Below are 26,416 nucleotides of genomic sequence, written 5' to 3' on the forward strand. Positions count from 1 at the left end.
AAATCTCGCGAAAACAGAGATAAGACTTTTTTGCGCGCGCCGGCTATTCCGCAACAGCGAAAAGTCCTTGGCGAAGTAATAAAAATAAAAAGCGAGGAAAAGTGGCGAAAAGATAAAGAAGTCGTCGTTAAAGGGAAGAAACTGACGTCAATCGACCAGTGAAGAAAAGTATATCCTATTCAGGCGAAAAAAAGAGAGCCTCGTTAGCGTCGCGTCGAGGCAAATTGGTTTCGCGAACGGACGGCTGGACGGACAATCGGAGGAAGAAAAGGTTAACGAGAGCCGCGCGCGGATCATCCGACCAGCTAACTATTGCAAATGCGCGATCACTGCGCGTCGCGTGGAAAAGCTGTGGCTGATGGTAATTTGGAATTGGCATCGCCTGGTTCCGTTAATTCGAATTGTAAATTCGAGCGATGAGTGCATTATTACAGTCGCAGTGTATTGACTTTCAGCACAACAGATTGTCTTCGTTAAAAGTGACTTTTTCCAAGCTTTCTACATCTCGAGTGTATTTCAAGAAGCTCGAGAGAGAAAATATCGGACGGGAAATTTCCTCAAAAGAACTTCCGATCGCTACGTTTATTTCTGTATACATCCTCGATACAACGCGCAGCGACGAAGAAATTGTATAATAATCGCTCTGCCAACGCGTCGATTGCACGCGCCGCCGAAAAAAGCGTCGCGCAACTTTTTCTCTCTAATCCGCAGAAACGTCCGCGCGCAGCGTCAGCTCGTTCGTGCACCTCGCTCCGAATGAAATACCGGTTTCTCTCACAGACACACACGTGTACACGTAGAGGCAAGCGCAGCAGTGTGTGGTCCCCTCGGAAGCAGACCACAGAGAAAGGGAGAACGCAGCGGGTGGGATTTAGAGATCCGGCGAGCCGAGTCTTTGAGGAAAATACACAAGCGAGAGGAAGAGAGAAGGAGCAGTTAGCCGAGCCAAATCGAGAAGCTCGTGAGAGAGAGAAAGAGAAAGAAAGCAGTAGCGGCTTTCGCTCAGGCTTCCTTCCTACTCTACTGGCAAAGCTATTGATTCCCCCTCCCTCCCTCTCTCTCTCTCTCTCTCTCTCTCTCTCTCTCTCTCTCTCTTTTATTCCTTCTCCTCCTTTTTCCCTCTTTACTCTCGGAAGGAATTGAATCCTTAGTCTCCGCGCTTCTGGCTCTGCCTCTATCTTTCTTGCCGCTTTTCTACCCGTCGCGTAGCTACTACTACCTGCACCGCTGCCGCTGCGGAGCACGCGCGCGCGTTAAAGTGACCGCCCTCGCTCTTTGTTCTGCTCCTGGCTTTTCCTCTATCCTTGCGAGATAGATAGATATATACAAACACACGGAGAGAGGAGCGGTGGCGGCAGAGCGCGCAAGCTCCTTTGTTTTTTCCTGCATCCGCGCAGCGTGTTCCGCGTAATAATGAAGCGCAGACGCTACGTGACCGATAGACGTCGCTGGAAGCTTCTCTCCCCCGGAAGTATTAAAGAGCTCGGCACTGCAAGCTAAGTACCTCTGCTCTTCGTGTGTCCTTGTGTACGTATACGGAGCTTGTTATCCGACTCTGTCGTTATGACTTTTCGATTACGTACTCTCGATATAAACCGAGCTTGCGAGTAGTAAAAGTCAGCGTTTGTTCGGACTCTGCGGGGAATTGTTTTACAACAACAACAACAAGAGCAATCGTCGAAAGCTCGCTCGAATTTCCGAAAGCTCTCGCGAGGCATTTGAAAAATCAGTCAAAGCGAAAATTCCCTCGCGGAATTCCCGGGAATGGAATCCGCGAAATTCTCGCGATTCAGCACACGGCTGCTGCTACTGCTTCTGCTGTTGCGGAGGACGAGGGGGGAAAAAAAGTATCCCTCTTCGAAATCCCTCGACAGTGAGTTCCTTCCCGATGCATAGCCAGGACTGCACACGACTACTGCAGCGATTTGTACAACACCGAGAGAGAGAGACGACACATTCACGAGGCTGAATTCGCGATGACGCTGCATGCAGATGTCGGGTCTGGGGAGGGCCAGAAATGATATGCGCGTAGCAGCAGTTGTACGCCTACATGCCTACACTAGCGGAAGAAACGAAGCTCGCGCGCGAGGATGCTTGTATGTATGTATGTATATATATATATATATATATATATATATATATATATATATATATATATACACGCACGCACACACACACAGTTGGAGGCCCTGAGAGATGTAGGAATTGGTTGAACTCACAAGTGGTCCTGCCGCTTGAACGCCTTGCCACACATCGTGCAAACGTACTTCCGCTCGTCGCTGTGCGTCAGCTTGTGCTTCGTGAGCGCCGATGCGTTGTTGAACACTTTGCCGCATACCTGCGAACAGACAGAGAGAAAATATGTAGATAGATACGTACGTAGGTGTGTATATGGAATAATGCACGATCCGCGAGAGTTAGTATACGTGTCTGTGCACGCGCGCGCGCGCGTCTATTGTCTCGAGAGAGAGAGGCGCGCACTCGCGCAACTGACAACTTCCTTAGCTCGAGCTTCGGATCGCTGAGTATTACGAATTCGAGTTAATTAACTCCGGCGGCTGCAGCAGCAGCAGAAGCCAGACTGCTATTCGTTATCCCGAGAAAATAATTATCAAATTAGCCCAAGCGCGCCTGGCACACTATATACTACGAGTCAAACGTGTACAGAGCAAAAATCATTCGATCGAGCGAGCGCACATTGTTCGCTGTGTGTTATTAAATTCCTACTTTGACAATAGGCAACTATACGCTCTCACTGAGCCAGAGAGAAAGAGCTTGCGAGAGCTTTACTAATCGAAGAGTACATCGGGGCGTTATGCAGCATGGAAAATGTTGTAAGTCGAGCTCGAAACTCGCGATGATACGAAAAATCAAGAGAAAAAATCCGATTTTACGCCTCCGATGTAGCTTATTAGCCCAGCAGCGCTCGAAATAATTGACGCGCGAATCGATTGATCGCGGTGGGGGGTACAGCGCTTGCTCCGAGTTTTATTCGTCCAGCTGTGAGTAATAGAGCGCGAAAACCGCTGATTCGGCCTTCCGTGAAACCTGCCACGCTTTATCGCTCCATTTGGCTTTCATTTCGTCTCCGTGTGTGGGACTACTCTCTATACGTTATATACGGATACAGTTCGAGGCGATCGAACAATGCGGAGAATTTTAACGAACGATTTTATTATTAAACGCGAAAATTCCGATGCGAAGATTTCGCCCAAAGAGTGAGTTAAATATTACGAGACGATAAGCTACTGCAGCCAGTCGAGCGTGAGGAGATCGGTATGGTTGACGAGCTTTTCCACGCGACTGGCTCTCGACTCCTTGAGTTGCGCGCCCAGATGTACATGAAATTAATTTTCAGCGCTGCACCTGCCGCCGTTGCGCACTTTTCTCGCTCCTCGGCCAACTTTCGAGCTTTCATTATCGGAAAAGTCTCGCAGTTTCCGCAATTTTCACTCCCGCACACACACGCGCGTGGAAGAGTCAGAGGCGTAGGCGTTGAATCGGAGATGAAAAAATCGGAGCTAGAGAATCTGATATCGAGCGAAGAAAGTGTATTAAGAAAGCTCCTGGTCGGGGCAAATATTATGATTTTCATCGCAAGCTCGCCGGTTGTATAATCGAAAAGCTCCAGCGCGGATCGAGGAAATTGATTTCGAAATTATGAGTGATCAAAGATACGGCGATGCAGAGCAGCTGTTTTGACAAAGGATCGTTAGGATGAGCTGACGAAGACCGTATATGTATACGCGTTTGACACACTGCTGCTGCTGGGGAAGAGCCCTCCTAAGCAGAAAATCTAATTTGCGCAGCTTAACTCTTCTAAGGAACTCGAGCAGATGCAGCGACTCTGGCCTCTGCCGTTTACGTATACGTACACGTATACACACACACGGGGAGGAGATTCAATTTACAGCTGCTACTGCAGAGGCGTCGCGTGTCGTTCGCGCAGTCGTCGTCGTGCCAAAACCCAAATCCCCTGCTGCTTACATCCTCTCTCTACGTCGTCGTGGCCTCCGTTCGAGAGCTAGACAAACATCATTACTCTCTCTCCCTCTAGTCCTTTGACACTATATCGACTGCCGCATGGCTGTGTCAATTTCTAACTTTACCGGGCTATTCGTTACCTTTTTTCAACGCGTAACACAACCACCCTTCGATTTCCGTGTATCTACACAGCAGTAAACGAAATTCAAGAGCAGTGTCGCTTTGACGCTGTTTTCTTTCGCGTCTCTCCACCCACAACACAGCAGCGACCTGTCCGTTCTCGTCTTCCCAGCTGCAAGCGCGAGTTCAGGCGATGCGCGTCACCTCTGGAATTTGTAATACGAGATCGATGCACGCGCGAGCGTTCCACAGCCGATAAAGGAAGAGTATCGAAACACAGGGTAGAGAGAATGTCGCTTGTATCAAAGAACGTGATGTATGTCAAAGTGCGCGAAGAAGAAGCTTCTTTCTTGAGCCTGTGTGTGTGGATGTGTTCGATCTGAATTTCAAAGCGACGCATTCCTCAGCGTCGTGCTGCTGATGGATCGATACAGCACACGTGTACAACATTGAAAAATAAACTATATATAGAGGAAGAGTTTGCACGTTTGGTGGAAATCTCAGCGCAAGCTCGCGGCCAACTGTCGTCTAATAATAAATTGGACTGGAAATCACGCTGGTGGAGCCGCGATTGCGCGCACGCGGTCACCGCAGAGCCGACGACGATGTTGCATCTAACTTGCCGAGAAGTTTGGTTAATTAAGGATAGTGTCAGCCGGCGTCAAACTAACGCGCGACCGTTTCACCCTCTAAGCTGAGCTTGCGCGATTGTATTTTTATGCGGCTATTATCAAGCTGAAAATTAATCTCGACCGGTGAGTCTCTCTTTTTCATTCTCTTACACCCGGCACAGCGTCCATGGCTGGTTTTCGAGGCATATCCGTATATACACAGGGATTAATTAACTCAGGAGGAGAGAGGCAAAGCTCGAAACTTGCTCAAGAGAGAGCGGGAGCTTATTGGAATTTAATTAAACAGAGCATCCTCTCTCTCTCTCTCTCTCTCTCTCTCTCTCTCTCTCTCTCTCTCTCTCTCTCTCTCTCTCTTAGCTATATAACTTTAATAATCGGACACTTTGGCGATAGTTCGCCGAGAGAGAGAGAGAGCGGCGTACAATAGTTAACAGGTGGAATTCTGAATTTCCATCATAAATTGGATACAAGATGACTCGTGCTTTGCCCAAGTATATTCTACAAACACACCCCCACTTCGTATACAGTATACACACTCCATCCGTGCACGTGTCTTTATCTTCGCCATCTCGCTCTCGGCTCTTCTTCCATATATGGGGCGTATACGAGCGTCACACAGACTATAGCCGAGAGAGAGAGAGAGAGAGGGAGAGAGAGAGAGAGAGAGAGAGAGAGAGAGAGAGAGAGAGAGAGAGAGAGAGAGAGAGAGAGAGAGAGAGAGAGAGAGAGAGAGAGAGAGAGAGAGAGAGAGAGAGAGAGAGAGAGAGAGAGACTAACGTGCGACACCGTCCGACGTCGGTCAATTAATTAACTTAACGACCCGAAGCGGACGTCGCGTCGTGATCGCGCTTTGATCTCTGTCCTCGTTGTTCCGAGAGGAGATCGAGACTCGGGATACACACACATACACACATACTGCGATGCCTTATATACAGAGTGAGGGAGCCAGTGTAGCGTGATAGCTCGAGGAGAGAGGCGATATCGGAAAACCGAGAGACGAAGCGCTAGCTGCGCGGTAATCGACGTGGGCCTTTTTGCCTTCGATACGTCACGGGATATTACGGGGCTACTACTACTCGTCCCTCTCGTTTATCTTTTGTCCTGCCGTGTGTCGTCGCAGGCCTCTATACTTTGTCTTCCGTCGTTGTTTTCCTCCTTTTCTCGAGCTCATTTACCGATTTCAGGGATTAATCGAGTACCGGCTAATCGAGTTCGTCGACCTTATTCCCCCTCCGCGAATCGGCCAGTTAATTTCAATTAGCCGCGCTACGTCGGCCACCCGCCGCTTTGATACTGACGGTATGCGCATACACATCCGGGGAGGGTAAGAAGTTTTTCGAGCGAAAGCTGCGCAAGAAAACGTAACTGCGGCGGCGACAGGAGGAAAAAGCCGTTTGTCAAAACAGACCGTGGCGGGTAATTAAGGTCGCGAAAGAAGCCGAGCGCGTGAGAGCTACGCGGATTTACGAGCGACTTGCGGAAATGGACGAGCTTTTTCTCAGAGCAGAGCGATATCGAATGATTCGAAAACTCGAAACACCAACGGGTCTTGTCTTCGGGGGTTACATTAGATACAGCCTAGTCTTTTAATAACGCGACTACACGACATCAGCTATCGAGAGATCCCCGACGACGCTCATACCTCCGCAAAGCGAGCATTAGCAGTTTCTAAACACGAAGAAGAGGTAGAGGTAGAGGGAGACACTGGTGGGCGTACGAGCATGTAAGGGAGCGCGCGGGGATGAATATTCAGCAGTCTTTCCCTCCCCCGCACACAGCCACCTGTGAAGGCGTCGTTAGAGAAACCTCAAACCTCACTGCGTGCATACATCCACGGGCTTCAGCGGTGCGGCTGAGCAGTGCCGCGCATGCATTCGAGATTCGACGCTGATGCTCGTTTGCGTGGATTTTCTACTTCTGCCGCGAAATAAACTAATGCCTAACGCTTCGATCGACCGAAAGCTCGCTTCCAAAAAAGCCAGTTAGTTCTCTTTCTCTCTCAAGATTTTTGAGATAAACGGCAAGTGGGTCAGACTCGTTAGTGACCAATGCGAGAGAAGCTTTCCCGCGCATTTTTGAAACCGCTCGTCGAAGCGTGCCGGCTGGAAAATTAATTTCAGCCTTCTTTCGCTCCGTGATGTCTCTCTCTCTCTCTCTCTCTCTCTCTCTCTCACTGGCTTTTTTCGTTCGTCGCGTTTGGTTTTTTTCCCGTGACGCTTGCCTATGAACGCTCGGCTGCCTGTACGCCGAGCGTTACTACTCGTCGCGCGTGAATTTCCGAGGTCCGCTGAATTCGAGCTTGCAAACTCTCGCTCGAACGAGAGTACGGGCGCGCTATGATTTTTGGCACGTTGAGAGGTGGAGAATATCAAAAATGTATACCTGACACTGCTGGGGCCCCTGTCGGTTAGGCGAGGAAGCCTTGGGTCTCGGCTTTTTCACGCCCAACTTGCTGGGGTCACCGACGCCCGGCCTCGATTCTTCGCCGCTACCTGGAACATCAAGATTAACAAATGCATGTAATATTATCGTATTAGTTGTAAAGCTTGAATCTCTCGCGAGTACGCAACGCTTTTAATGAGATTGAGGGGGCGCATCGATCGCAAGCTCTGCTCGCTGCGCTGTAATAACGTCGTTTACAGCGCTTGACACACTTTTTAAAAAACTAATATGCAGCGTGCTCTCGACGAAACTTTTTTCAATGGATTAAACGCTGGAGCTTAGAAAAAACGTTTCACCAGCGCAGTAGCAAACAACCCTTGAAAAAATGCAGAGCTTAATTAGCCGTCGAGGCACTGATGCTAATAAATCGTCAAAGCTTCAGCAAATTAGACTCGAAGAATTTTCGACTACTCGCGTTCCTGAGAAAGTTCGCTAACGAAGCTGCTTTTTTCCTCCAAACGGTATACATACAGTAACGAGGATGCAGACTAGGGAAATACGAGACGCGCAATGATAAGACGCTTTTGTATAGCCTCGCTGGCAGCTTATCGACAGCCACCTGTCGATCGCGCATTAGTTTACATCAACATTCGATTCTTGCAAATTGCTAATTACCGACGAGTCGCGCACAATGCGCGTCGATCACTCGCGCATATCCCAGCGCTGGCACCAATTATGCCGAAACAAAGAAAATCCATTCCGAGGCTCTCTGAAATAAATCAGAGCCTTACTCTCTCGGTAAATAGCACTAAAAACTGAAAAATAAAGCTCGAGAGCGAAGATAGTCAAAAGCCCGCGAGACTTCGACTTATGGAAGATTGATCGAGCCGCAGAGCGGCTGCTGTTTCTTATACGTCGAGTCTCATGTATATACATATATAGATAGAAGCTGGAGTAGGAGGACTTGTTAATGGTCGAGCGGCTTGCCGACGACGTCGATCCATTGCGCAGTTATACCGGCCGACGATAACGGATGCTTTTCGCGAAAGCTGACTTTGAGGAACGAGCTCGCCGCTGCAGCCCCGGTTGACTCGCGCGAATTATTATGCCGGATGAGGACGAAAATCGCATTACAGAGAGGCGCGTGAAAGTCGTACGGCTTCTTTTTGTAATTGATTGTTCTTCGATCGTGCGAATACAGCTTCATAGCACTGAATCGAATGAATATTTCTCCTCCGCGTTTGACCCAGTTTATCGCAGCACACACGGATCATCGCAAAATTCTAATTGAAGACACGAGTGTACTCCTCGGAACGTTCATCGCTCGCGTGGAACTACTCGAAGGTATACACACATACACGCACACATACACATATATATATATATATATATATATATATATATATATATATATATATATATATATATATATATATATATATATATTCCAAGGCGAACTAAGCAATGCCTCATCCGCGAGGCACCTGCGCGCCGCAAGTTCGCTAATTAATTATTGTGAATGCGGTGGAGGCGGAGCTGCGCACAGACGAAGCTACGTACGTAAGCTCGCGTGTACACGAGAGAGTTCGAATGTAGGAGGCGCGGAACTGGAATTCCGAGATGCTAGGCGTGTGTAGCTCACGACGGATGAAATTGCTCTCTCTCTCCCTGCGTCTGATGGCGCGATAAGTGCTCGCCGTGCTAACGCGTGTATGTGTATAGGTATACGAACAATTCGAATTCGCGCGAATTATATATTTTCTCTCTCTAGAAAAAGAAGCCGTGCGAATAATGCAGAGACAAAGCATAAGAGAGGAAATATGTTCTGGTAGTGTGAGGCGCAAGGAATTCCGCGGAGGTAGGTAGAAAATTTTCACGGAAGCATTAAAAACGAGTGGTATTTTTATTGTCTTCTCCGTAAAATGCAGGCTCGGAAAAACAGCAGCAGCAGCAGTAGCGCACATAAAAGATCCGTAAAACTTCCGCGCCGACACGCTACATCATGCGTAAATAGCGCGCGTGTGTGTGCGAGAGAGGGACAACGACGAGGAGAGGCTGCTGGTATGTCGAGGACAGTTTTTACTCGCGCCGAGGGGAGAGAGCTTGCGACGACGGGGAAAAATGACGAGTTTCGTATATTTACTCGCTCGGTTGTATGCGTGTTTTTGTTTAATTTTCCTCGCAGCTAGTCCCAATTCTGCTGCTGTTTTTGTATAAATTCAGTCGAGCCTCGAGTCGTATATCGGTGATTGGTATATCGAACAAAGCGAGAGATTAATCATGTAAAACGTCGAGGAAGAAAAGGACATGCACACACTCCGAGGGATACATCAGTGCGACGCTCCAGGCAATTAAGCTCTATCTATCCATCTCTGCGACGAGGACGACGACGACGATCCAGCAATTCCGAGGTATCTCTCCAGAGAGCTACGACGCGGCGCATACTTGGGACCGCAGGAGGCGCTCGCGCGACATGACGAGGCTGCAGCCGATCATAACGAGACTACTCGGCGTGTAGTCGTGCGCGATAATTGCGCATAATTGCGAATTCCAATTTCTCGATCTCGGCGCACTGTTCTCTCTCGCCCGAGCTAGTGTCAACCGCAACGCGAGGATTAGGTTCGGAGATGCGTTTATAATTCAATTATGCCGTAAGTGGCGTCGTACACGAGCGGCGCGCTTAATAAAGCACATTCACGAAGCGGCTGAAGTTATAGGGGGGGGGGGGGGAACAAGGCACAGCACGCTGTGTCTTGGATATTTTATCATAAAGCGCGAATCTTGCCTCGAGATATGTAGCTGTGCTTGCGAGAGGATAAAACAGCCCCGGCCGTAATCTCAAGCTCCCGACGATAAGAGCGACGAGGAGAGCGATCGGAGAATAGGTAATTTCGTCCGGTAATTACCGCAGTGTTGATAATGCCTCGCTCGCGCGCGCGTCCAGCGTTGGGCTAGCTGCGTCGTAGGCTTGATTGGTAGCGGGGAATTAGCGGCGGAGTCTAATTATGTGGCGTTATCGTTAAATCTGATCGTGCACTGACGTGTACGCGTGTGTACAATGCCTCTTGCGCACGTGGATTGCGAGTAGCGCGATCGACGCGGATTATAACGTTGTGTGCGAGGGAGAGAGACCTAGAAACCGAAATTGATTGTCAAGCTCTATGGGTCGGTACCAGAGCTGCTGGGTTTTCAGCGAGGGTAAACACGCCGAGGCTAATTGGACGATTACTGGCTTTTAAATATCAATTAGGATCTGCGACTTGACGACGGTTGAATTAGATGTCGAGGAACTTGCGACGCTGCTGTAACAACCATTTTTCAATTTCGGAAGCCCCGTACAACGTCTAGCGGTTATATTCTCGCCAGAACTTCTCGACGGGGTAAAAAGAGCGATTAGAGCTTTCGTCGTCGCTCATTAGCTGTAGAAGCGCCGCGGGAAAGTTTCGCGGTCTTTTTAAAAACAAGCCAGTTCCGAACACACGACGACTTGTACTGCACCGATGTGGAGAAATTTCCCCGTAGGAAAAGAGGGACGGCGATTAATGCTGCGGAAAGTTTTCGACGCGTCGTTGTTGTTTTTTTTTCTCCCTCGCTCTCTCTCTCTCTCTCTCTCTCTCTCTCTTCCACGGCGCACATTCGCCAGCAGTTTTAATAGGTCATCCTGAGGCCTCCGGTAAACAGCGGCTTTGCTACTTTCCGACGCTTCGCGGCTTGCCCTTCGCTCGTGTCTATATGCGCTTTTAAAGTTCTCTCTCTCTCTCTTTCTAGTCATCCTTTTTCACGCTCGCTCTTTCTGTTTAGAGAGTAACGACGGGAGAGTGTATAGAGCAGCGTTGAGTAATAAATGTACTTTTAAGCCGATTACGCGTGCGCGACTTTCCATAGATGTATACTGTACTTATACGTGTCTGTGTGTGTATAGGAAAGTGCGCGTTCGGGTATTCGCTCTGATTAATCGTCTTGAGTGGCTCTCGCGGCTTTTTTTGCTCGGCTTCTTGCTGCCGGCGCGTGATGGTATAGGTTTTCCTTTAATTTATACGCGCGACGCGCTGTATGAGTAAGTGCTTTAACGATTCCTGTGGACTGGAAGCTGTGTACGCTCGGTTCTTTGGGCTTTGTCGTCTTGCGGTTACGTGCGGTATGGGTTCTGAAGAAGTGTGTGATTTGCGTTGGAAAAATGTGTGGACTGTGTCCAATTTAAAAATTAAACAATAGCTAAACCCTTTTAGGTCTCTATAGCTTCTGCCCAGCGAAGCTAGGTGGCTAGGTGGCTTCCCTCAACCAAATGTGAGCTCAGAATGTACTTATAGATGTGTGTCAACCACGCGTAAATAGGCTTGCTATTTGGGCCTCTTATGCTATAACTGCACCTGAGGCTACTCTTATTAACTTTTAAAATTTCCTCTTAGTTCATACAAGCAAAACAATCTTCAAAGCAGGCTACAATCAGCTCTCGCTCGGCGTCGGCTCTGCCTAATAAAAGAGCAAAACGGTCGCAACACACCGAGAGCCTGCCAAAAGAAGCCAGATATAATACGCGCACAACATTCCCGAGCGCGAGTATATGTGCAAGGTGGCGAAAGAAGGAAGAAGTAGGTGGAGAGAGAGAGAGAGAGAGAGAGAGAGAGAGAGAGAGAGAGAGAGAGCCAGGCGCAGGCATAAAGCTCGCGAAACGCCGGCATAAATTTTACGATTCCCTGCGGGGTTAGCCCGGAAAATTGCCGGCGCACGCGGTAAGCTAGTTTGAGGCACACGGGGCGCACGTTCCTATTTTCATGTATATTCCGGGCGGCAGTTCGCGGAGACAAGTTCTGCGGGAACGGTAGCTGGCTGGCCCCTCTTTGTTTCGCGAGTCTCTACTCCGACGGCAAAGTCCCGCGCTGGGATTCTTTTCTGAGAGAGATGCGCGCTGCTGTCACGTCGTGCGATTTTTCCAATTTTTTCAAAATCTTAAAATTTTATATTTTTTTTTAAATGCATAAATGCGTACGTGACGCATTTTCAAAATAGATCCGAAAATGCGGGCCTGAAGAGAGAAAGCGAGGGACAGATATCCCTATCGTAAATCTCTTGAGCTGCGCGCATCGACGCGAGGCATCAGCGGATGCATTAGAATAGCGATAGTAAAGTTTTTCTGCGCATTAGTCGGCAGGAGAAAATTTTCGGGGCGTCGGACCGAGCGCAATTTTATGACGAGCAGCTGCGTTTGCTCAAGCTATCGGCAGCGTCTAGAGCGACCGTAATTAAGACAGCCTACGAGGCTCGGACAATTTCTTTTTTATTGCAGGGACAGTTTCGGAAAGTACGCACGCTTGCAGCTGTGTACTGATCCCGGAATTTTCCGCTTTTTGTCAAAGTATGAAAACTTATTTTGTTAAAATTCGAAATATTTATTTAGAATTCTTTTACATCAGGCTATTGTATAAACTATGCATTTTTTTTTTTTTTGAATTGCATACGTTCGCTTTTAGCAATAGATTTGGTGGGATAGTTCTATATAAGTATATATATCTATATATAAATGCATAGTTTGTTTGCAGCTTGTAGTATAATTATAATTTTTCAAACAACAAACTGATAACGCGATCTATTTATTTATTATTTGGCACTAAACTGTATATTTTTCGATTTATACAGTTCGCTTCTTGTGCATAATTTATGAATGGATCAAATGTCTATTTGTTTATTTCTGTCTTATATTTTATTGTAATAATCGGTCGGTGTGAAGCTACGATTGTTACAGTAAGGTATATTATTTGGCAGAGTTATAATAGTCGGTCGGTGTGAAGCTACGATTGTTATAACGATGCATTGTAAATTTATTAAATACTAAGAATAATAAAGTAGTTAAATTAAATATTGAGGCTGCGGACAGATAAAATGTATAATTTTCATTAGTAAATTCAATAATAAATTCATAATAATTTTTCTTAAGAATAATGCGCATAAAGGCTTTACTTTTAAGTTTAAGTATAATTATTTGGTATCGGTTTGTAGAGAATTTTACAAGCACTAACATTTTAACATTGATTATTTCACATAAAATTTCATTTAACCTTCATTTACAATAAACAGAATGCTTGGAAAATTCGACACAAATTGGCGTGCGCGTTAGCAACGGTATTCGCGTGAACCACGGTTGTAGAGGAGAGGGCGTAGGCGGACCGAAGGGCCTGACCTACGATACATAGGAGGAGGAGAGATGCGGAAAATCGGCGTAAGTGAGGGAAAGCTGAAATATAACGGCTTCTCTCACTCGCTAATTTTCGGCATCTAGGCGGAACGAGACCCCAACAACATCGAGGAGGGAGGATTCTAGGCCCTTCGTGCTGCTGAACTTCAGTTTCAAGATCACTCCGGTCCCGGCTCTCAGTCAGCACGGTTAGTTTCGCGTTTGTACGCGAAAAGATAGAATCACGCGCTCGTACGCGGTAGACAGAAAACGCGCTTGTACGCGATAGAATAGTTTTTTTTACGCGCTTAGTACGCGTAGTGTTAGTTTTTGCGCTAAGTCGCATATTTTCCATTTTTTGTCTTATTAATATATAACCTAAAATCAAATAGAATTTGTAGTGTTTTTATTTTGTGACAAAACCTTCCTTCAACGAGGTCCAGGTGAACAGCAGAAAGAAAAAGTAAGTAAAATATTTATTAACTGTCCTAACTTCTCTAAAATCGTTCCTAAAACTATCGCTTGGATAAATGAACCGATAACACCGGGTCATTTATCCCTCTCTCACTCATCTAGAACTTAAATCCGAGTAAGTCCGGGTTATTTTCTAGAAGATTTCTTTTCATTTCTATTCTTTTTTTTTTTACAAGCATTCAAAGCACCCAGCTATTGCACGAAAGTGCAGGCTAAAGGTGTAATTTATATTAAATAAGCGCTGTAGCATCGTTGGATGTTACATGCTCTTTTTCTTGGCGCCCAACGTGGGGCAGTACACATAGCCTTTGAATGTTTGTTTAAGAGTAAGGAATTATCTGCATGTTAATTTATTTTAAAAGCGAAAAAGGTTAGACTGATAGGAAAATCTTTGTTTTTATTTATGGAAAATCGAGTCATTAAAAGAACTAGGAAAGGGAAAAAGAATAGACTGAGGCAGAAAAAGCTAGAGCTTATTGCCGCAGTATATATGCCAGCTCCTCCACCACCGATGTCAGAGGCTAGTATTCAAAGTGTTATAGTTCAAGTTAGCGAAATACCTTTGCCACCTTCTCCAAAAAAGGTGAAAAGAGTTAAGAATAAATTTTGTAAGAAATGCTTATTTGAATTAATAGATAATTGTAACGAATGTTTTATGTTAAATACGAAATTTAAGAAAAAATTAAAGTGATTATTATTCAATATCGAAGTATATTATTATTCATTTAAAAAAAAAAAAAAAAAAAATTTAAAATTTTTCTTTTTGATTAAATAATATTTTGAATATACGGTCTTTTGAAATTTCGATATGGTTGAGAGTGATTTAGAATAGACAAATGTGTATGTATGTATACACTAAAAACGTCTCCTATTTTTTCCAATTGTTAGATAAATCAATTTCTAAATTTTCATAGACGCTTTTCTTCTAATACAAGCATAGCCTAAGTAGCATCGGCTTGGAGATAGCGTCACTATCGAGTGGCTGCAGTCGAACTCGAAACGCTGCAGTGCTGCCATCTAATGCACTCGAAATTTACCGCGCAATTTGAATTTGAAATTTTGAAAAGATCTTGTCTTGTAGTAGAAGTTTATTTATTAAAAGAAAAGGGGGTTGATGAATTGAAATAATTAATAAAATACAGTATTTTAACGGACATTTTATATATAAACGTATAGTTTAAATTTTGATTTGAGTATAAATAAATAATCGAATTATTATTAACAATTTAACTTTAAATAATTAAATAAAAAGAATTTTAACAATAAATATTTAATGAACGACCTTTAAAAGGAAAATTTTAAATGAATATTAAGATTTTATTTTACGATTAAATTTGTTAATAATAAATAATAATTTGTTAATAAAAGTTTAAACATATTTTTTTTTAGACCTTTGATACCTATAAGTGAAAACTTAGGCAAGGGGGATATGAGAGTGTATTGAAATAATTTGTTTAAAAATTTTGTTTAATATTTCAAAAAAATACAATTTGTTGAATTAATAAATTATTGATATTTTTTATATTTTAAAATTCGTTTTGATTAAAAGCACCATTCAAATTTGGTGTGCATTATATAAAATTTTATAATATTTCAAATAAAACTTAGCTTATGAGCGGAAAAAGGGAAGAAGATAAACGTGTAACTAGAAGCTCCGCGAGTAAAGATCCTAAGTTAAAAGAGTACGTAGATAAATTTGAACAATTTAAAAAACAGGAACTAGAGTCGTCTGAGTCGGACACATCAGAGGCATTTGATTCGGCAACATCACACGATAATACATTAAATTCAGAAAGCTTAGATTTGACAGGAGATAAAATTATAGATTTGACAGGAGATAAAACTGTAGTTGAGGCAGGCAATCGAAATCAGGATTTGCGAAATAATAGTATAGACTTGTTAGACGAGGAACCAGAAATAGAAATGGCGGCAGCTACGGTACCTTTAAAAGATGCGCTTAAGATCGTGCCTGAATTCGATGGTAGTAATATACCGGTAAGTTATTTTATAGAAGGTTGCGAAGAAGCAAAAGAAATGGTAGAGGCAGCATCCGTGAAAAACTTAGTAAAACTTCTTAGAAGCAAAATAGTTGGAGAAGCGAGAAAAGCGATTTATGGGCAGAATTTTGAAACGGTAGATGCATTAGGCGATTTTTTAAAAAGTATATTTGGACAGACAAAATCGATTCATCAATTACAGGGTGAACTAGGTAATGAATATCAGAGAGAAAGTGAAAAGGTGATAACATTCGCGAATAGATTAAGAGAGATAGGTAAAAGAATCCTTGACGCAAAAAAATTATTAGACGGAGCAGTGTCCGCAGCTTTTAAGACTGAAGTTGAGACGAATGTTGTAGAATGTTTTAAAAGAGGTTTATTGCCCGAAATAGAAAGAAGATTAGAAGTAGCTGAAGGTTTAACTGATATAGTAAAAAATGCGATAACAGCCGAAAGAGCTTTTGAAGCGCAAAGATTATTAAGAAATGGATTTAATACGAAAATTAAAGATACGAGAAGGATTAGCTTTTGTAAAATTTGTAAAAAAGACGGGCATGAGACGGAACAGTGTAATGTTAAAGGAAATTCGAGTTTTAATTGCTATTTGTGTAAAAATCCGGGTCATATTGCTAGGAATTGTCCAAATAATCAAAATCAAAGTAAAGAAAAATGTCAGTTATGTGAAAGAATAGGTCATAGTGCAAAAAAATGCAGGAGTTTAGACCAGCGTAGTTTTGAAAAATGTCAAATTTGTGAACTGATAGGGCACACAGCCAAAACTTGTAAACGTCAAGTTCCAATCATGATTTGTCAAATATGTGATACACCAGGACATCCTGCGAATAAATGTAACCAACGAGAATCAAGTCAAAATGAATCCAAACAGCTACCTAAATGTCAGAAATGCAATTTTAGAGGTCACACAGCAGCGAATTGTAAGGTTAATACAAATAAATTCTGCAATCATTGTAAACGTTTAGGACACTCGGAAGAAGAGTGTAGGGTTAAAAAATATCAAACTAGCCATAATCAGGGAAACGGCAATGGTATCCTGAAGCAGAGCGCGAAACAGGAAGCCGAATCAAAAAAGCGCTCAGCGTTAGACCAAGACGAGAAGGAGTTTTTGAAAGAGTTAACAAAATAGAGTCAACAGTTGTTAGAAATTCTTTGATACCTTATGTTAGTATAAATTATAACGATAATAGCTTTGAACAATTTATTAAATTTATGATAGATTCTGGGGCACAAAGGAATATAATTAAAATCAGTCAGGTACCAGAGAATATTGAGATTTTTAACTCGAAAAATATTTTATTAAAAGGAATATCGGAAAGCACTATCAATTCATTAGGATTTGTTGAATTTAAAGTTTTTAATAAATTAACTCAGTTTTGCGTAGTAGACGATGATTTTCAAGCACCGTTTGAGGGCATATTAAGTAGTCAATTTCTTTTTGAAAATAAATGCATTGTAGATTTCGATTCAAATCATTTTTCTGTAAACGGTATTTTATTTAAATTTAAACAACTAGCGAAAGAAAGTGAAACTCGAGAAATAATTATTAATTTAGAAAATTCAAATATTATAAATAATTTACCGTATATAGATATTTATTCATCGGATATGGAAGTTTCGCAATTTTTAATAGACACGGGAGCTGAAGGAACTTTAATTAAAGAAAATATGCTTCCGGAAGAAAATTTAATCGATCGGAATGATATCATTTATTTAAGAGGTATTGATGGCAATATTTCTCCCACTATGGGATCAACCATTTTAGAAATTTTTGAAATAGACCATAAGGTTCATATTGTTAAAAATGATTTTCCAATTCCCGCTGAAGGAATTTTAGGAGTAGATTTTTTCGTTAAATCCAATAGTATAATAAATTTCGGTAAAAGGAGTTTAAATATTAGAGAAAAATATGCACCGTTAAAAAGGAGACATATTAAAAATGATGATGATCATCGCAAAGATGTGTCAGATAATGTAATTAAAGAAATAATTAGAGGTTTAGACATAGATTTAAGTGTAGATTCCGACTTAAACTCTGACTCAGATTTAAATTCAAATCCTGATCCTGATTCAGACATAATTTCAATTTCTAATTCAGAAACAGATATAAGCTCGAATTTGGGCAAAAGGCTAGATTTATTACTTAGAGACTCAGATTCAGATTCATTAAAAACCAAGTATGATCCTTATGATGGCTATAAAATAGAAGATTATTATATGAATGAACATTCTAATTTAGGAGAGTTACTTTACTTCGAAACGACTAACGAGAATTTATTAGACGAATTAGGAATAGAAGAACGTAGGAATACTATAGAAGTGAATTTAATTAATATATTAAACGAAAATATACCGGATCAAAAAGAAAATGAAGAAAAATTAAAAATTAGCAAGAATAATAAAGCAAGAATTAAGAATAGTAAACAAAATTATGCAAAGAGTAAAAAACCGATTGATAAAGTTAATAATAGAAAAGTAAAGAATAAAGATAAAATAAAGGGATTAAAATTGGTCGTAAACATAAAGAATATAGATGACAAGGAAGCTACAGAAGTTATAGATTTAGCACGAAAGCACATAAATATATTTTCAATTGTTTTAGAAGACGAACAAGAGTATAGTAATGAAGATTTAAGTGTAGATGACAGAATTACAAAAATTAAAAGTTTGATTAATACTAATGGATTAAATGCTAAGGAATATGAACAGTTAAATAGATTAATAACAAAACATGCGGATAGAGTGTATTTAGAAGGTGATATTTTAGAAGGAACGAATATACTTAAACATAAAATTAATACAATAGATGACTATCCAGTATGTACAAAACAATATAGATTACCGCATATATTAAAGGAAGAAATTGAAATTCAGATTAAAGATTTATTAAGAAGAGGAATAATTCGACCTTCAAAGTCACCTTATAATACAGCATTGTGGGTCGTACCAAAAAAACCAGGACCAGATGGAAAGCCAAGATGGCGAATAGTACTCGATTTTCGGCCATTAAATGAGAAAACTATTCCTGATGCGTATCCTATTCCAAATATTACCGATATTTTCGATCAATTACAAGGTGCGAAGTATTTTACAACCTTAGATTGCTTCTCAGGATTTCACCAAATCATGATGGATCCAGAAGATGCAGCAAAAACTGCATTTTCAAACCAGTTAGGACATTTCGAATTTGTTAGGATGCCGTTTGGCCTACGTAATGCTGCAGCAGAATATCAACGCCTCATGATGATAATTCTAGGAGATTTGATTGGAAAAGGAGTATATGTATATATAGATGATATAGTTATTTATGCAAAATCGTTAGAAGAACATGAGACTCTTTTTAATGAAGTTATGGAAAGATTACGCGAAGCAAACCTTAAATTACAACCAGATAAATGCGAAATTTTAAAACAAGAAGTGACTTATTTAGGACACAAAATTAACAAAGATGGACTTCAACCCGATCCAAAGAAAGTAGAGGCTGTTAAGCATTTTCCTACGCCTAAAGCAGTGAAAAATATACGTCAATTTTTAGGTTTAGCGGGATATTACAGAAGATTTATAAAAGATTTCGCTAAAATAGCAAAACCGTTGACCAAATTACTGCAAAAAGGAGAAAAATTCGAATGGAATGAGAAAGCACAGCAAGCGTTTGATAATCTAAAGGAACTTCTTTGCTCGGCACCACTGTTACAATTTCCTGATTTTACAAAGATTTTTAATATAACTTGCGACGCTTCAGGATATGCAGTTGGTAGTGTTTTATCCCAAGGAGAAATAGGCAAAGATAAACCAATAGCATATACATCCAGAGTATTGAGAGGTTCAGAATTAAATTATGAAGTTTATGAAAAAGAGGCTTTAGCTATGATACACGGTGTAACAACATTTAGACCTTATGTGTTAGGTAGAAAATTCAACATTATTACGGATCATAAGCCATTGCTTTGGTTTAAATCCGCAAATCTTAACACAAGAGTACAGAAATGGAGATTCAAACTAGGAGAGTACGATTATGAAATTATTTATAAACCTGGAAAATTAAATTCCAATGCAGATGCATTGTCAAGAAACCCTATATTGTCATTAGATACAAACGTCATTACGAGAGCACAAAAATTAAAAGAAAGTAAAGAAAATACGAACCAAATAATAACTAAAGCAGATATACATAATGAACCGATTAAAGATGTGAAAAATGCGCTTGAGAAGAATATTAATAAAGATAAAAAGGTAATAAATAAGAAAAAGAAGTATAAAACTGATAAAGTTACAATTATGGAAAAGGATAAAGGTTTATTAAGTAAGAAAAATGATAAAGGTATAAAAGAACAAGATGATAAAGAATTAGAAAGTGATATAGATTTAAATAAGACACGTAAGAGTGACTTTGATGAAAATGAAGATATAAGTAATGAACGTAGGTATTCAAAGAGAAGAGTTACAAAAATTAATTATGAAGAAAGTGATATTACTGATGAAAGTGATTATGAAGCTCAGATAAAAACGTATAAAGAAAAAAATAAGAACATGCTTAAAAATAAAAATGAAAAGGATTCGATAATACACAATTTGAATCAAGATAAAATTTTAGAAAATGATAATGATTCTATAAGTGAACAAAGTACTAATGAAACGCACTCGGAAGATGAATCAAAAAATGAAAAAGATGAAAATTCGATGATAAATTCATATAATAAGGGAATTAAAATATTTGAAATAGATAAACAAATTGTAGATTGCAAAGAATTAATTCAATATAGAAATGATAATGTAGCTTATTTTGTTAATAGTAAAGGAGAACCATGTGACGAAGGAGCAAGAAAATTAAAAGAATTTGAAAAATTAAAAGCAGAAAATGACTTAGAGATTGGAGAAGTAAGAGAGTTTAAACGAAAAAATAATTATAAATATTATTCACTATGTATAAAAGGAGATAAATCAGAATCTTTAACAAAGTCGAAGGAATTAATTTTTGACACATTAATAGTATTAAAAAATTTGTTAGAAAAAAATAATCAGAAAATAGTTTGTCTAGCTAGGAGTAATCATATAGAAAATTTAGATTGGAAAGAAATTTTAAATATAATAGAGTTAGTTTTTAAAGATTCAAAAATTAAAGTCATTATTTGTTCAGGAAAGTTATTATATATACCTAAAGAAAACCGAGACGAGATCTTTAACGAATTGCATAATTCACCTATAGGAGGGCACAGGGGCGTTTCAAAGACATATAACCGGATTAAACAAAAATACTATTGGGAAGATCTTAAAGCAGATATACAGCGTAGAATTCAACAATGCTTAAATTGCCAATTAAAAAAATTAGTACGTTTAAAGACAAAGCAGCCGATGGCAATAACTGATACACCTGGAGTTGTTTTTGATAAAATCGCGATGGATATAGTCGGACCATTAAATGTAACGAGAAAATATATTCAATTATTACAGATTAATGAATACGAGGAGACTAGCGTTATACAATGTAAATTAGAAATAAGTAGAACTGTAGATCAATGCGGAATGTTTTCTCACAAAGTTTTTGTTTCCAAATCACAAGCGAGTTATATATATGAAATAAGTAGAAGAGCCTGTACAGAAATGCATAAAACTGGAATTCTCAAATTTAATGATAACGTAATAACTGGTTTAAGAGTAAATGGATCGATCACTCACAGTATAGATTTAGCAGGAAGCGTAGATAGCAATAATGTATGTAATGGACAAGCCTATTCAGATCCATACGGAACTTATAATAATGTATTTGTGACTGGTACTTTAAAAATTACATTACAAGAGTTTGTAGCAAAAGTTAATATCAATGAGAATAAAATATATTTAAGATCAGGAACTACATGTACATTATCCGATACTAGCTGCATAGATATGGCAGGTGGATATTCATTTTGGGAATCAATACCTAACGATTATTGTAAATTCAATCAATTTAGTATTTTGTATGAAGGTTATGCGAATAAATTAATAGACAGCGATTATAATAAACAGGTAATCTATTCTTTATCCACGCAAGACATTACATTTGCCTTGGCGAGTAAAAGCATAGACAGTATATGCGGGTATAAAATTATAAAAACCGAACATCCAAAACTTGTTATTTTCGAAACCGTGCGAGGTGAATCTTTTGCAAGTAAAAAAAAAATTTCCATTTCTAATTTAGATATATTTGCGTATGTAAATTCTAAGTTTGTGTATGTAGAGAAACATATTAGAATGCAAATGAAACAATTATATAGAGATGTAATAGTTCAGCGTTGTAATTTAGAAAGAGAAACTATCAAAAATTCTTTAGCTATAGCCACGCATTCACCGGATGAATTCGCTTATAATTTGATGAAGGGACCAGGATTTATGGCAGTAGTTGCAGGAGAAGTTATCCACATTATAAAATGTATTCCTGTAGAAGTAAAATTGGAGCATGGAAAAATTTGCTATGCAGAATTAAGAGTATCAAGAAACAACCAGACTTATTTCTTAACACCGCGGACTCACATATTGAAAAGGAAAGGCACAGAAATAATCTGCAACAAAATTTTACCGTCAATTTATAAAATTGGAAACAGTTGGTATAAATTTATACCAGGATTAACAGACGCACACGACCCAATCGTAATAAAACCAATGACCAGAATGACTTGGAATTATTTAAGCCCAGGAGAACTTGCTACAAGTGGCATATATACAGAACAGGAATTAGAAAAACTCAGAGAAAGAATAATGTTTCCAATTGAGCAACCAGCAGTATTAAATGATATAGCAAGAGAGTTACATGGACATCCAATACCGAACGACCAAGGTACACTTTTCAAATTAATGAACGAAGATGCTGTAACGAAGATAGTGGAGTCAACATGGGGAAGAATCTGGAGCAAATTAGTTTCTTTTGGAACAGCTAGTGCAGGAATAATTGCAGTAATAATAATATTTCATATAATCAAGACAGCAATTGGAATGTGCATAAATGGATATGCATTACATCAGATATATGGATGCTCAATCCATATACTCGGAGCAATCTGGAATACCTTGGCATACTATTTGATTTCACGTAAAACACATTCTAATAATCAAAAAAATGAATCACAAAATCAAGACAACGAAAATAAGGATATTGTACTAGAGTTAATGCCAGAACCTAGTACATCACAAGTAGTAGATGTTCAACCGAAAAATGATGGGAAACCATTTTTTAATATGCAATGAACCTTTCATTAAAGAATAAGCAGTTCTATCTGACAATATTTGGCTGTTTCATATATTAAATTCTATTTTTGATTAATTAATTTAGTTTTATGTATCCCTATATAATTCTTTCATTTCACATAAAAACAAAAAAAAAAATATATATTTTTTTTTACTAAGGATAGATAATAAGCTAAAGCGTATGATTGTTTTTGCGTCATTATATTCCTTATAACAATCATTTTAGGCGAGGGGTGTCACGTCGTGCGATTTTTCCAATTTTTTCAAAATCTTAAAATTTTATATTTTTTTTTAAATGCATAAATGCGTACGTGACGCATTTTCAAAATAGATCCGAAAATGCGGGCCTGAAGAGAGAAAGCGAGGGACAGATATCCCTATCGTAAATCTCTTGAGCTGCGCGCATCGACGCGAGGCATCAGCGGATGCATTAGAATAGCGATAGTAAAGTTTTTCTGCGCATTAGTCGGCAGGAGAAAATTTTCGGGGCGTCGGACCGAGCGCAATTTTATGACGAGCAGCTGCGTTTGCTCAAGCTATCGGCAGCGTCTAGAGCGACCGTAATTAAGACAGCCTACGAGGCTCGGACAATTTCTTTTTTATTGCAGGGACAGTTTCGGAAAGTACGCACGCTTGCAGCTGTGTACTGATCCCGGAATTTTCCGCTTTTTGTCAAAGTATGAAAACTTATTTTGTTAAAATTCGAAATATTTATTTAGAATTCTTTTACATCAGGCTATTGTATAAACTATGCATTTTTTTTTTTTTTGAATTGCATACGTTCGCTTTTAGCAATAGATTTGGTGGGATAGTTCTATATAAGTATATATATCTATATATAAATGCATAGTTTGTTTGCAGCTTGTAGTATAATTATAATTTTTCAAACAACAAACTGATAACGCGATCTATTTATTTATTATTTGGCACTAAACTGTATATTTTTCGATTTATACAGTTCGCTTCTTGTGCATAATTTATGAATGGATCAAATGTCTATTTGTTTATTTCTGTCTTATATTTTATTGTAATAATCGGTCGGTGTGAAGCTACGATTGTTACAGTAAGGTATATTATTTGGCAGAGTTATAATAGTCGGTCGGTGTGAAGCTACGATTGTTATAACGATGCATTGTAAATTTATTAAATACTAAGAATAATAAAGTAGTTAAATTAAATATTGAGGCTGCGGACAGATAAAATGTATAATTTTCATTAGTAAATTCAATAATAAATTCATAATAATTTTTCTTAAGAATAATGCGCATAAAGGCTTTACTTTTAAGTTTAAGTATAATTATTTGGTATCGGTTTGTAGAGAATTTTACAAGCACTAACATTTTAACATTGATTATTTCACATAAAATTTCATTTAACCTTCATTTACAATAAACAGAATGCTTGGAAAATTCGACACAAATTGGCGTGCGCGTTAGCAACGGTATTCGCGTGAACCACGGTTGTAGAGGAGAGGGCGTAGGCGGACCGAAGGGCCTGACCTACGATACATAGGAGGAGGAGAGATGCGGAAAATCGGCGTAAGTGAGGGAAAGCTGAAATATAACGGCTTCTCTCACTCGCTAATTTTCGGCATCTAGGCGGAACGAGACCCCAACAACATCGAGGAGGGAGGATTCTAGGCCCTTCGTGCTGCTGAACTTCAGTTTCAAGATCACTCCGGTCCCGGCTCTCAGTCAGCACGGTTAGTTTCGCGTTTGTACGCGAAAAGATAGAATCACGCGCTCGTACGCGGTAGACAGAAAACGCGCTTGTACGCGATAGAATAGTTTTTTTTACGCGCTTAGTACGCGTAGTGTTAGTTTTTGCGCTAAGTCGCATATTTTCCATTTTTTGTCTTATTAATATATAACCTAAAATCAAATAGAATTTGTAGTGTTTTTTTTTTGTGACAAAACCTTCCTTCAACGAGGTCCAGGTGAACAGCAGAAAGAAAAAGTAAGTAAAATATTTATTAACTGTCCTAACTTCTCTAAAATCGTTCCTAAAACTATCGCTTGGATAAATGAACCGATAACACCGGGTCATTTATCCCTCTCTCACTCATCTAGAACTTAAATCCGAGTAAGTCCGGGTTATTTTCTAGAAGATTTCTTTTCATTTCTATTCTTTTTTTTTTTACAAGCATTCAAAGCACCCAGCTATTGCACGAAAGTGCAGGCTAAAGGTGTAATTTATATTAAATAAGCGCTGTAGCATCGTTGGATGTTACACTGCTGCTGTGCGGTTATATTCCTGCTTTACTTTTTACGATGCAGGACAGGATGTCGTCTGCTTTGAAAGTTAATGATCGCGAAAACGTCGGCTCGTCGGGTGTATGTTTAATTTAGCTGGTATGGAAATTCAAGCTCGAGAGATATTGGTTTTTTCTTTGGAAGAGCTTAATTTGTTCTTTGAATAATTTTTATTATTGATTTAAATGTCAAAACAAAGCAGTTTTGGGCTGGCTCTACGAGTTTCTGGCCAGCGAAGATAGGTGGCGCACAGGCCTTTTCATACTCCCCTCATCGGTATCTTCTAGCCCAGTGCACATATAGACTGCCTTCCTTGCGGGCTTGCTTACGAGCCTCTCATGCTAATAACGACAAATGCACGAATTCCGCTTTTTTAAAGTTATTCTCTTTGCGATTTACTTTTTTCTTGAAAATCGTTTTGCTTTTCACCTTATTTAAACAGCTGACGGTGGAAAAAACGTGAAATTAATCACGCTACGTAAATACGGAGATACGCGAGCGATAATAATTCGCAAATGCGCATAATGCGATTCGTTTATTATCATCGCGCTGATTTGATATTCAGAAGATACAAAGGTAGAATCGCGCTGCACCAGTAGAATTAATGCGCGCGAGCATTTATTTATAACGTATTCGATACATAAAGCCGGATAAAAATAAAACAAATTAAAATAAATACCGATGCAGACACGTCCCGCTCATAGGTCGAATTAAAAATCGCATTATCAATTTATCAAAATCGCGCGCCGCGGCAATAATTATTTAAAATATGTGGACGCTTTGGTGTGTAATAAGCATTTTAATCGTGAATTCAGCTCGCTCACTCTCCGTAAATCCGATTCTATTGTGCGTACACGCGCGCGAGCGCGCACGGTCAGCAGATTATACATAGCGAATCCGATGTAGTTACATAATCCAACTATTGAATTGAAAGGTAATCTGATTCCGGCTTCATTATATTGCTGCCGAATTATATCCGCGCGATAAAATTATTTAAAATCAGCCGACAGCAGAGGGTTGTGCGGGTAAACACCGGGCTGCGATCAAAATTATATTCAAAATCTCATCCTAAACAGGGAGCAATAATCTCTGATTATTCATGCGTGTACCGCCTGTTTGTCCACACACAACGACATCAGCCTGCAAATGCGTACTGTACACATCGTA

The 26,416-nt window shown here is 40.1% G+C and overlaps 1 protein-coding gene across 11 annotated transcripts in view; it reads right to left on the minus strand.

The window, feature by feature from the left end:
* LOC100123674 overlaps nt 1-26,416 on the minus strand; it is a 248,220-nt gene that overhangs the window by 58,292 nt on the left and 163,512 nt on the right. For all 11 annotated transcript variants that reach the window (XM_031930805.2, XM_031930806.2, XM_031930807.2 and 8 more), the window contains 2 exons: nt 7,119-7,228; nt 2,220-2,338 (listed from right to left, as the gene is read on the minus strand). In XM_031930805.2, the coding sequence (XP_031786665.1) occupies nt 2,220-2,338; nt 7,119-7,228 (229 nt within the window). The remainder of the gene's footprint in view (nt 1-2,219; nt 2,339-7,118; nt 7,229-26,416) is intronic.

This window comes from Nasonia vitripennis, chromosome 4, assembly GCF_009193385.2.
Source record: "Nasonia vitripennis strain AsymCx chromosome 4, Nvit_psr_1.1, whole genome shotgun sequence".
NCBI lineage: Eukaryota > Metazoa > Arthropoda > Insecta > Hymenoptera > Pteromalidae > Nasonia > Nasonia vitripennis.